The following is a 12,202-nucleotide window of genomic DNA, read 5'->3' on the forward strand; positions in this document are numbered from 1 at the left end:
GGTCCAATGTGTAGCCAATGGAGATCACTGCCAGCCCCAAGCAGTTCAACACAATTGCCTGCCAAATGTATGCAAACTGTTGGGAGCCCCTGTGTCATGGCCCTTCCTGATAACTAGGATAATATTTGGCTCGCTACACAGAGATATTTTCCAAGACACTAATACATTAGAAATTATTAAATTTAGAAGTTTCCTGAAAGGTTCATGGAAGTTTATGCTATATGTTTAATACATTATGTTCCAAACATATTTTTATTTGTTTTCATTTTTAAAAAGAATTATGTAGCCTTGTAAAAGAACTATACAGGTGTGAGTTATTCGATATACTAAAGAGGAATGGTGTATCTATGCAAAAGAAACATTTTGCCACCTGTCAAACTGGGCTTTCAAGGTCTGGGTGTCTGAATACTGTCAAGCACAGTATTCTGCAACAACCAATTTTTTTGTGGGAACTTTCCTGCCCCAGTATAAGGGAATATAGCCTTGGGGTATGATTAGACCCTAAAGCGGAATAAGTGTAAGATTTTTACTGGACTGTCTATTAAAGTGTACATCCTTAAGAAGGCAGAAGGAAGTCTTGCCCCCAAAATAAAATAAAAAAAGAACACTAACAGTTAAATTGGAAGTAAAGTAAACTCTTTAAGAGCCTCTTGTGGCGCAGAGTCGTAAGGCAGCCGTCTGAAAGCTTTGCCCATGAGGATGGGAGTTCGATCCCAGCAGCCGGCTCAAGGTTGACTCAGCCTTCCATCCTTCCGAGGTCGGTAAAATGAGTACCCAGCTTGCTGGGGGGTAAACGGTAATGACTGGGGAAGGCACTGGCAAACCACCCCGTATTGAGTCTGCCATGAAAACGCTGCAGGGCGTCACCCCAAGGGTAAGACATGACTCGGTGCTTGCACAGGGGATACCTTTACCTTTACCTTTTAAAGTAAACTCAGAAGGAATTTGAAAAGCAAATATTAACAGTTAATACAGTTTAATTATCTCATAATGAAATCATCCAGAAGTAATGGGACCGTAGGACTAAAGTGTCAACAGAGTACTGAAAAACAACAGGGAGATGACAGAAACTGAATTAATTCCCAGCAACAGAATCGGGATCATTTTGATCTACCAATTCATCTGAAAAAATCTGTGGGATAAGAGTGACAAGGGATGAAACTTTAGTAATGAGAGATAAATTTAAGAAGTAATAAGATCCTGAGGATAAGCTGCCATTCACCTGAAAGAACTCAAATATAATACTGCTCTTAACTGTTGGTTCAATTTACTTGGATTTTTAAAGTGTTTGATGTTCTCTCATTAAAAGCTTCGGAGGGAACCTAGGTGTTATGATGGCAGCTTCTGTGAAATTACTCATGTAGGGTAGGAACTTAACATCACAGCTGTAACATTAACCGAGTGCCAACCACACAGACCAGAAGAAGAAAAGGAGCTGCTTTGTCTGTAACAGGGGTAGTCAAACTGTGGCCCTCCAGATGTCCATGGACTACAATTCCCAGAAGCTCCTGCCAGCATTCGCTGGCAGGGGCTTCTGGGAATTGTAGTCCATGGATATCTGGAGGGCTGCAGTTTGACTACCCCTGGTCTATAACCTGCTTTTCACTAGCCAAAGGAGTTCCAGAGAGGCTTACAAACACCTTCCCTTCCCTCTCTCCACAACAGAAGGTGACCCAGGAGTCTGCATGTGGAGGAGGAATGAGGAATCAAAACCTGGTTCTCCAGATTAGAGTCCGCTGCTCATGTATTTATTAGCAGAAAAGCCCATTATAGGAAAAATACTATGGGCGCTAGCCTTCCTGCCCCGGTTAGCCCCCATGAGGCTTGGTGAGGCCGCAGTGGGGCTGCTCAGGGCAGGGATGTGTGCTGGAGGGGGCTCCCTCCCCCCCTGACCTCGGCAGCCTTGGCAAGGCCATAGCAGGGCTGCTCATGGTGGAAGTGAACACAGGCGGGGATTCCCCCCCTCCCCCTCTGACCCAGACTCCCCCATCAAGGCCACAGCGGGATTGCTTGGGGTGGGGACAAGCGCTGGCAGGGGCTCCCTCTCTCTTCCCACCCAACCTGGGCAGCCCCATCGAGGCTTGGGACAGTTTGATCTTCTGTGCACATAGCATGCTTTTTAATTTGGATCAAGGGGTCGCAATCCGAAGCCCTCTCACAGTCCTTCCTAGCGCCCGCTCATTGGCTGGCTTACCTTTCCCAGTCAGTTCAGTAAAGCGGGCTGGCACTTCTTCCACATGGAAGAAGTTGGAGGGGGATGCGGCTAAGGGTGGGACAGCCTACCTGACTGGCTGTTCATTGGATGAGTCCCCATTCCTCCCACCACCCCAGCCAGGCTTTATTTATGTTACAGATTTGTTGGTTTGTTTGTTCGGCTTATATACCACCCCTCACTGTGAAGTCTTGGGGTGGTGTACACAGAACAGGAACAAGAAATTATTTCATAATAAGGTGGATTTTCAATCACTACATCATGCATGCCTCAGGATAAATCATGCCCATCTCTCTACCCAATCTCTACATTTTAGCAATCATTATGGTTTTCTATATGATCCCTGAGCTGCTGCTGCTGGCTGTTTTCAACTGTTGGATAAATCCCTAGGTGGCTTAAAGGCCGAAAGACAATTTCTGGAATATAGATTAGTTTAATATAGATGAAAAAAAAACCACCTACAGATTCTGCTGCATCTGAACCTGGTACTGCCACCCCATGAGAGTGGTGGCCAAACTGTGGCTCTCCCAATGTCCATGGACTGCAATGACCATGAGTCCCTGCCAGCATGACCATCAGTTTGGAGAACCACAGTTTGGCCATCCCTGCCCTATGAATAGTGTCAGAGCTGAATAATCAAACTGCTAAGCTTGTTTATAACAGCAAAAGCATACCTTCAGATTAGGAAAGTAGGTAGAAGAATAGCAGATGAATTTCAATGTGAATTAATACATACACAATTAATGGAACCTAAATCTGACAGGAATTATTCAAGAAAGATTTTGGAGTCACCACTGGAAAACATATCACTTTGCAGTGAGAATGCAGTAAATAGGGAAAAATGAATTTAGTATTATTATGAAGACTAAAAATAGCATGTTCTGGTATCAAAATGTAATACTTAGGTTGTATTCACATTTATAATGCTGTATGCAAATCTGGTTGCCATGTCCAAATGGGAGAGACTATGGAGTTCAGATGTGAACAAAAATGGGAAGCAGGATGATCAAGCCCCATGAGGAAAGGCTGAGAGACTGGGGACCGTTCAGCTTGGAGAAGAGGAGGCTAAGAGGGGACATGATTGCTGTCTCTAAGTAGTTGAAAGGTTGTCATTTAAAGGAAAGCAAGACCTGCAGTAATGGGATTAAAACTATATGTAGAATGGTACCAGATAGGTATCAGGAAAAACTTTTTCACAGTCAGAGTAATGCAGCAGTGGAATAGGCTGTGTAAGGAAATGGTGAGCTCCTCCTCACTGGTAAGTACTATACAGCTACTTATCATGGATGCCTGAGGTTGATCCTGCACTGAGCAGGGGTTTGGACTAGCTGGCCTATATGACCCCTTACAATTCTAGGATTCTATGATTCTATAACACATTCATCACAGGGATTTATTGTCACCCTTGAACAAATTATGGATATATATGAAGCAAGAAAAGATTAACATTTAATGCTAATTAAGTCTACAGACTTCATTACCAGGAGTCTTAGTGATGACAAGCACAGACAGCATTAGACTGGATTATGCAAATTCATGGACAATAAGTTTCAGCAACAGCTGCTAGACAACAGTAAAGAATGGGATCCAAACATCTGACTTCAGCATGTATTTGATCGTCAAATGCCAGGAGCAAGGAAAAATGGGATGTTTCAAAGCTGATTGGCCTGTGAATTTTGCAGCTGGCCTCCTGCTACTGGAAGCAAGACTAAACGGCTCTGAGAGGGGCAAGCCAATTCTTGCATGATATTTCCTTTCCTTATTAAAATATTTATATCCCAACTCTCCTATCTTGTTCAAGGTGGCTTACAAATCCAAACTGAAAACATGAATAAAGTCTCCAATTAATGCCTGCAGTTTATATCTCTTAAAAGCCATTGTGGGACTGCCTTAAAACTTTTTGTACTGTCACAGAAAAGATGGAGCAGAATTGTTTTCTGTTGCCCCAGAGGGTCGGACCAGAACCAATGGGTTGAAATTAATTCAAAAGAATTTTCAGCTAAATATCTGGAAGACGTTCCTGACAGTTAGAATAGTTCCTCAGTCGAACAGGCTTCCTCGGGAGATGGTGAGTTCTCCTTCTTTGGAAGCTTTTAAGCAGAAGATAGTAATCTGACAGAAATGCTGATTTTATGTATTTAGGCAGATTGTGAATAGGTGGACAGGAAGGGATGTGTCAGTGTTTGTCCCTTGTGGCCCTTCCTTGCATAACTAGGGAATTGATAATCACCCCTGTGTGGATTCTGGAGATTTTTTGGTGGGGGGATATCTTGGACATGAAATTGGGGTCACTATGGATAGGTAGGTAATTGTGAGTTCCTGCATTATGCAGGGGGTTGGACTAGATTGGAGGTCCCTACCAACTCTATGATTCTATGATCAAAATGCAGTTTATTAACCAGTTCACCATGACACCTGCATGCAGCCTCATTCTTTGGGGCTACAATTTTACAGCAGCAAACTAAATAGATAAGCTACTTTTAAACTGCACCATTACTCATGAGTATATACCCTCCATCTCAGTCTTGCATGGTGATTCAGCAACACAACTTTAATACATATCTGAGATCTATACAAGCCCTCTTTGCAAACTTTCTCATATGGGGCATTTGCAGAGTTCAAAGCCACAGATAACGACATGTTACCACTGGCAGTCCACTTTATAAAGAACTGAAAGTAGCAAAATACATCTGGGTTGCCTTAAACATGGACCTTCATTAATCGGCTACTCTAACCCATGGTCAGATCAACAAGCCTTGCTATGACAGCAACAGATATTAGGATCTAATAATAATGTTCAGTTTTTGAACTTCATAGAATAAACATGTCTTTGACCAGAACGCGAAAAAATATTTCTGACTGACAAAAATTACCATTAACTATTAGATGTCAGCACTGAGAAATATTTTAGATTCCAAAAAATACTTTCTAAGTGCAAGGTAGCCGATATTCCAGGGAAATGTCCACCACTGCTCTTCAGCTCCACAATTCAAAGAACAATAAATAGCCTTTGCTACTTCCTTTGCCTACAATACAGTTCCAATCTAAAGGGCTACAATCCCATAAATTAGTGATCCCCAACCTGTGGGCGGCGGACCACATGTGGTCCTTCGACTAATTGGAGGTGGGCCCCGAAGGACGCCTTCTCCCCCCCCCCGGCCCTTTACTTCACCCCCCCCCCCCCCGTCCCTTTACAACACACTTCAGGTGTCATTGTCTCCCATCACTTCCAGATGGGACTATCTCGTTGCAGAGAAACAAGCTCAGGGTTCCCATTGATTTGTCATTATCATGAGTTAAAATTTCCATGAAAATAAAATGTTCCTTATGTTCATTGTTGTGGCGTGTCTGTATCTTATTTTGAAGGGATGTTTAAACATTACCACAGCGATCACCGGGCCTCAGTAAAAGGCATTGAGTGGTCCCCGGTGAGTGGTCCCCGGTGATAAAAAGGTTGGGGACCACTGCCATAAATGGTCAGAGACATTTGGTCTAAGGATGGCCAACTGGTGATCCTATGTGCTAGCTGACCCTCCTAAACTAGCCTCACTGGCAGTCTTTAAGCAGCAGTTGGACAGATATCATGGATGCTTTAGGCCAGAGATGGCCACACTGTGGCTCTCCAGACATCCACAGACTACAAATCCCATGAGCCCTTGTCAGAACGATGCTGGCAGGAGCTCATGGTAACTGTAGTCCATGGACATCTGGATTGCCATAGTATGGCCATCTTTGCTTTAGGTTGATCCTGCATTGGGGAGGTGGTTGGATTAGATGCCCTGTATGGCCTCTTCCAACTATGATTCAACGATTCTATATCTTTTATTCATAAAATCAGGGTTGTTTTCTGTATGGCCTCAGCAGCATAATCAAATTTTAATCAATGCGTAGAAGAAAAAATGTGTCTGCAGAAGTCGCAAAAGACTTTCCATACTAATGCAACATCTCTCTCAGTTTTTATTGATTATAGATGTGCAGTTGTTCAGGTACTCAGAGAAGCAAGGAGATGTGCATATTTAATTCAGATTAAAATCAGTTATGACATTAATGTTAGAATAAGTCAAACTGTCAGCGGAATACACACCTAGACCCTGGAGAACAAGGCAGCCCACAAGAATATCCATTCCTGCCCTGATGAACCCATCCTTTGGGAAATGAAATACACTTAAAATCCAGAAATGAGTAAACCTGAACCCAGCTACTAATGCTACATCTTAAGTTACTGACTGACCTCTACACTAGAAACAGGAACAACGCTAAGATGAGTCAGTCCAGGTGTGAATCATAAGGTAACATTGGTTGCCAGGGAAGTGAAGAGTTAACACTTACCTCCCTAGTCTAGCAGAATCGCACTCAAAAGCAGCGTGTAGCTGAAGGATAACATGCAATGGGAATTTGTAGGAATAAGTTAATTACAGCTGATTGGTAGCACCTGCTGGAGAAGAGGTGAGAATACCTGATGTTTTAGAATTTTGAACTTGTCAATCCAAAATTCACACACATACATACTACTTTGTTTTTCTCCTTTTCCTGTTCTGCTCTCATGTTAAATCCTAAAATCTACAGTTTTTGGACAAAGGTGCTATAAAAAGAAGTTTTTAGAGAGTATTTTGGGACTCCAAAAAGAATCCAGTTACAAGATTTGGCGACACATGCTTGTGGCACCAATAAAAAAAGGAAGATTTGTTTCACTTACCGTGAATCTTTCTTCTGAAGAGGTCTGAAGAGGGGCAGTCTCACACCTGGGACAATTCCTTTAGGTGACAAGGTTGGGTGCTCTTTGTGATCCCTGTTGGGGAGGGGCTTATCCCAGGATTCCCCAGTTTGTTCAGGAGTAATCCCCCATAGGAAAGAACAACATACTCCCCTTGGCCTGTCTATTAGGAGACTGAACCTCTCTCTCCATTCACAGACCTGAGACTCATATAATCTATGTTCTAGATGGCCTCCCCACAATCTACATGTGCCCCACAGGTTCTGTCTGCCACCGAACAGGCCTAGAACCAGTTGGAAAACCAGGAAAACTTCAAGGTAAGGAAAAATTAGAGACCTGAGGAGCTGGGTGCTTCAGGTTTACACCTGCTAAGGCTTTGCACAGGAGACCTTTGCAGTCCTTAGGCCTGAAGAACCTTTTGGAGGGTTCTGGAATTTTAATGTCCTCTACGTCCTCATCGGGAAGAAGAAGACTTCTTTCTAAAGAGAACATGTGCTATCTATAGACTCTTGGTCTAAGGAATCCATTCTGCATCTCTTTTGCATGGCTTTGGTAATGATAGGCTGGGGTGAACTAGCCTGTGATGGGAGAGGATGGGACTCCACCTGAGCAGGAACTGGTAACGTAGAAGTGAAAATTCCCTCTCTAATAAGTGCTTCCATCTCCTCCCTCATGGTGCTCTTAATGAAGTTAGCCCACTCCTCCGGGGACGCATAGGGACCCAATGCACTCAACATGGCTTGTTTGTTGTTGGTATTCTCCAGCCATTGCACATTTCCACGACTGGCAGGAGATTGGGATGTCAATCTGGGCTGCCTCATAAGACAAGTCTGGCAGAGCAGACAGACAAAATGGCATTTCCTGCCCTTGTGGCACATTTCCTGCTATCCGCACAATTTGTATCTCTGTCTGCTATTCCCTCTGCTGCAGCAAGTGCAGCCTTGTTTAGGAACATGCTGGCTGGGACTGATGGAGTCTCGCAGTCCTGAAACATCAGGGAGGGCAGATCACCCTCAGATGAAAAATAGTCTACCCAGGAGGTCATCGTGAAGGGGGGGAGACAGCTGAAGAGCACCCCCCCCAAAAAAAATGAAGGACTGAGAAGAGATAGGACACCTGCTACAAATAACCTCTCTCTCTCTAAACACAATCTTCCTGATACAAGGCAAAAATAGAAGAAATAGAAATTAGCTAAGAATAGGGTAGGTATAGGTTTAGGGTGGAAAGGGGAAGGAATAGAATCAGAGAAAGCTTGCAAGAGAGAGCTCCCTTCAGAGGCAGGAAGAGAACTGGATCCAAAGGTTTTTCCCCGCCAGGAAACAATAAGCAGCACATGTTTTTTAGTCCTGCATCCCTGAGTGAAAAGGAAAACCTTTCTCAGAAGAAGAAGGAGAATCTTCATTCACGGCAAGTGAAACAAATCTTCCGTTGTCTAGTGGTTTCCGATGGGTCAGACTCATGCCTGGGACATATAAAAGCAGTGTGTCTGAAAAGGGGCAGGATTTTGACCGTTAGATCTGGGTAGCACGCTGCAGAATCTGTATGTCAAAAGCCACCTTGGCTGAAACCAACTCAACTATCCTATAGTGCCTTGTGAAGGAGTGAATAAACCTCCAGCTCTATAAGCAGTTGAGGCTGCCACCTCTCTCACAGAATGAGTGCTACCCCTTGAGGAGGCTACTTCCCCATTGCCTTGTACGCAGCAATGATGCAGCCCCCAATCCGCTGGCTGATAATGGATAGGGTCACCTTTCTACCCATAGAGGACTTCCTAAAAGGCACAAAGAGCGTCTCCGAACCCCTGAGGGACTTAGTCCTCTCAAGATAGAAGCTTAATGCTTGCCACACAGACAGACTGTGCCATTCCCGTTCCTGGGGATCCTTGGGATCTGAGTAAAAGAAGGGAGAATGAGTTCTTCCTGCTTTGTGAAAGAAACAATTCACTTTAGGGACGAAAACTAGGTCAGGGCGCAAAATAACCCTGCCCCTGTGAAAAACACACAGCTCCCAATTAGCTGACAATGCAATAATCTCAGATACCCTCATCGCTGACATGACAGCCACCAAGAAGATGGTTTTAAACGTTAACTCCTTTGAAGGTCAAGTCGCCATGGGCTCAAAGGCTGCCCTGGATAGTACTAAATTAAGAATCCAAGTGGGAAATCCGTGCAATTGTGGTGGGTTGAGCAAAGTTGTTCCTGTAAAGAAACGCTTAATGTGCAGGGGCTACGACAGAGACATCCCTTTACCAGCCCCCAGACTGCCATTATAGCAGCCACTTGTCTCTTAAAAGTGATAGTGCTACACCCTTTGTCAAGGCTATCTTGGGGGGGGGGGGAAATAGAGGGCCCTGGGTTAGCAGCTCTGGCTTGACTAGAATCCTCCACAGCTCCCCAACTGACAGCCTCAGAAGATCCTGAAACACTGGCCTTCTTGGCCAGTAGAGTGCTATAACTACTATTTCCACCCCAGAGCCATCACCCTCTGAAGGATCCTTTGGATAAACTGGGTGGAAAAGTGGCTTAGGGCATCTACACCTTTTGCTAGATGGAAGGGGGTTCTAGAGATGAACCTCTTGACTTGGTGACTGCAAAATCATGAAAACAAGTCTATCTATGGGGTGCCCCACTTGTGGCAAATTTCCAAAATGTCTAGTATCCACTCCACATAGTCCACTGTCTCCTGACTGAATCCGTCCACAAGCGTGTTTTCTACCCCTGCTAAGTGGATCCTACTCCCAGGTGTAGGATTCTTTGTTCCAGGAGCAGACAACTCTTTTCCTAATTCACAATGAATCCATAGACCTCCAGGCATAGGATGGTGTTCTGGACGTCCGTCTTCTACAAAACAGTGACCTGATTAACAGGTCTTCTAATTAAGAAAAAAACTGCCACTTACTGCATCCTCAGGTGTGCCACCAAAGAGACCAGGACCTTGGTGAACACCCTGGGGGCTGACTTGAAGCTGAAAGGAAGGGCTTGTATTGGTAATGTTGGTCATCATATGCAAATTGCAGGAACCTGCAGTGGGATAGTAAAATTGGAATGTCCAAATAAGCCTTCAGCCACCTTGGGTGGGGATCTGCCTCCCATGTCCTAAACCAGGTGTTTCTCCTAGCTGTGATGTTGGATGTCACACCACTTGCGGCAAGCTGAATGCTATCAAGGGCCACATTCGCAGTGTATGCTGAGGCCAGGGTGATCTTCTTCAGCCCGTCTTTGCCCTCCTTGAGGAGCGTACTCTCTGCTGCCGCCATCAGAGAAGCCCACACATAAGCTGCCCTCACAAACAGGGTGAGGCTGAGGCTGCCTTAACAGCCATAGAACTCACCTCAAAATCCCTACAGTGGGCCTGCTGTATCTTACGATCATGGGGATCCCTTGGCAGACCATCCGACTCCTTAGGGGAAGTGAGGTGACTCCTTAGGGAAAGCCAGGCTAGACACAGGCTCATCAACCAGGGGATGCTTGAAGAGAAAGGTCCAAATAGGCCACTATGCCCTTTGATTGCATGTCTTCTGCCAGCCTGATCCTGATTGCCATCTTGTCTCCTCTTGCCCTTGCCAGGCACAAAATAAGGAAGGGTTGACTCCAATCTTACTAGCTCTGAAAGGAGGGGTGGAAGCAGTCCTCACTAGTGTCCTCCTAGGGCCCCAAGCTCCACAACAAGGCCACTCATAACACTGCATGCACCCAGTAAAGGGGTCTGCCAGTTGCCTGAGTGGAGGTCCCTGCAATGTGGAGGCCAAGCTGCCTCATGGTCCCCTTTTGCCAGCTGTGCACCATGCACCGCAGGGCTACAGGAGCTAGCAGGCCTTTTAGCCTATGTGCTCCTTGCTGTCCAAACTGGTGGCTGATAGTCTCACACCCGCTCACCATGAGCTCCACCTGGCTCATTGGGCATGACATGGCACTGCTCCATGTTTTCCTCCACTCAATGGCTGCCTTCCGTGCCACCAGGCTACAACCTCATGTTTCCCTGGCAATGACTGGATGAGTCACATACACAGCTGCCACTTCCCCCCACTATGCTCTTCTCCTCAGATCTGGCCAGGAATGCAAAACAAAAAGGGTGCATGTGGCCACCCATATCTCCCCTGATTCAGCAAAATCAAAAGGGGGAGAGGCGGAAACCTCACAACCAACCTTTGGTCATATGAAGGGGGGAAATTTAAGGAGAAAAATGTAAAATCCAAATAAAGATCTGAGAGTGCTGGGACACTTTGCTTCAAGAGCAATGCTCATGTGCTTTTTCTAAGGTAGGGCCAAAAAAACCTGAGGAATCCTGGGTAGAACCCCTCCCCAATAGGGATCACAAAGAGGTCTCAACCCTGCCACCTATCGCAGGAGGTTTGTCCCAGCTGTGAGTCTGCCCCATCGGAGGACCATTGGAGAAGGTTGTTGGCTGTCAAATGTTTAAAACATTCTGGCTGACCAGTTTAGCAGCATAATGGAGATAAATGCTCATTCAAAAATGTGAAACCTAGGTAACAAGAACCAAAATCTTACCTAGTAAGTGTGTACTCCCTGAGTCCTGAATGCAGGTTCATGGCAGAAAAGGTACCTATACATCCACGTAATCGTTTGTCTCGGCCAATTTTCCATGTTACAAAGAGTGGGCTGTTTCAGGGGGAGAAAAAGAACAAAAGTGTTATGGGAATTCTGACAGTCATCCAATTGAGTCAGCTGCCATGGTTTAAGAATCAAACTGTGCCTGTGAAATGTTGCTATGAACATGCCTCAAGGTTCACTGCACAAACGGCTATAAATGTGTGTGCTAAAAACTAACTACTTATCCCAAAAAAGAAAGAAGAGAGGAATGGGGAAGAAAAGAATAGCCAGTTCTCTTGTGAGCACTCATCCAACTTGCTAAGAACTTTATCTAGAAATGGGCGGCTGGGTGCGGGAGGCAAGCCGGTGGAGGGGTGGGGAGTGACGGGCTTAGAAGGAGCCGGGGCAGCCCCCCCATCCCCCGTGCAGCCTCCCCCAGCCGCCCCCTCCCCCGTGAGTCTCCAGTTTCGGCGTGGCCGTTGAAGCAGGCCAAAAAGAATGGAGATTTTCCAAAAAGTTCCCCCATTCCTGGCCTTCCTAACTGTACAACCTAGTTAGAATCTCACTTCAGCTCCAAACTCAGCAGATAGAATAGCTTGATTAGCCAACTGAAAAAAGGAGACAATACTGGCCTAATTTGCAGGGTTATAAGAATTACAACAGAGCCTCTTGTGGCGCAGAGTGGTAAGGCAGCCGTCTGAAAGCTTTGCCCATGAGGCTGGGAGT

At 45.4% G+C, this 12,202-nt stretch overlaps 1 protein-coding gene across 4 annotated transcripts in view; it reads right to left on the minus strand.

The window, feature by feature from the left end:
- Positions 1-12,202, minus strand: part of AMMECR1 (AMMECR nuclear protein 1) — a 126,321-nt gene that overhangs the window by 57,947 nt on the left and 56,172 nt on the right. For 3 of the 4 annotated variants that reach the window (XR_013226403.1, XM_077309207.1, XM_077309205.1), the window contains one exon: positions 11,435-11,545. The exons of the other annotated variant lie outside the window; for it this stretch is intronic. Coding sequence is in view for 2 of the 3 variants with exons in the window: in XM_077309207.1 (XP_077165322.1) it covers positions 11,435-11,545 (111 nt within the window). In the remaining variant the exon portion in view is untranslated. The remainder of the gene's footprint in view (positions 1-11,434; positions 11,546-12,202) is intronic. 4 annotated transcript variants of the gene reach the window in all.

This window comes from Paroedura picta, chromosome 13 (genome assembly GCF_049243985.1).
Source record: "Paroedura picta isolate Pp20150507F chromosome 13, Ppicta_v3.0, whole genome shotgun sequence".
Classification (NCBI taxonomy): domain Eukaryota; kingdom Metazoa; phylum Chordata; class Lepidosauria; order Squamata; family Gekkonidae; genus Paroedura; species Paroedura picta.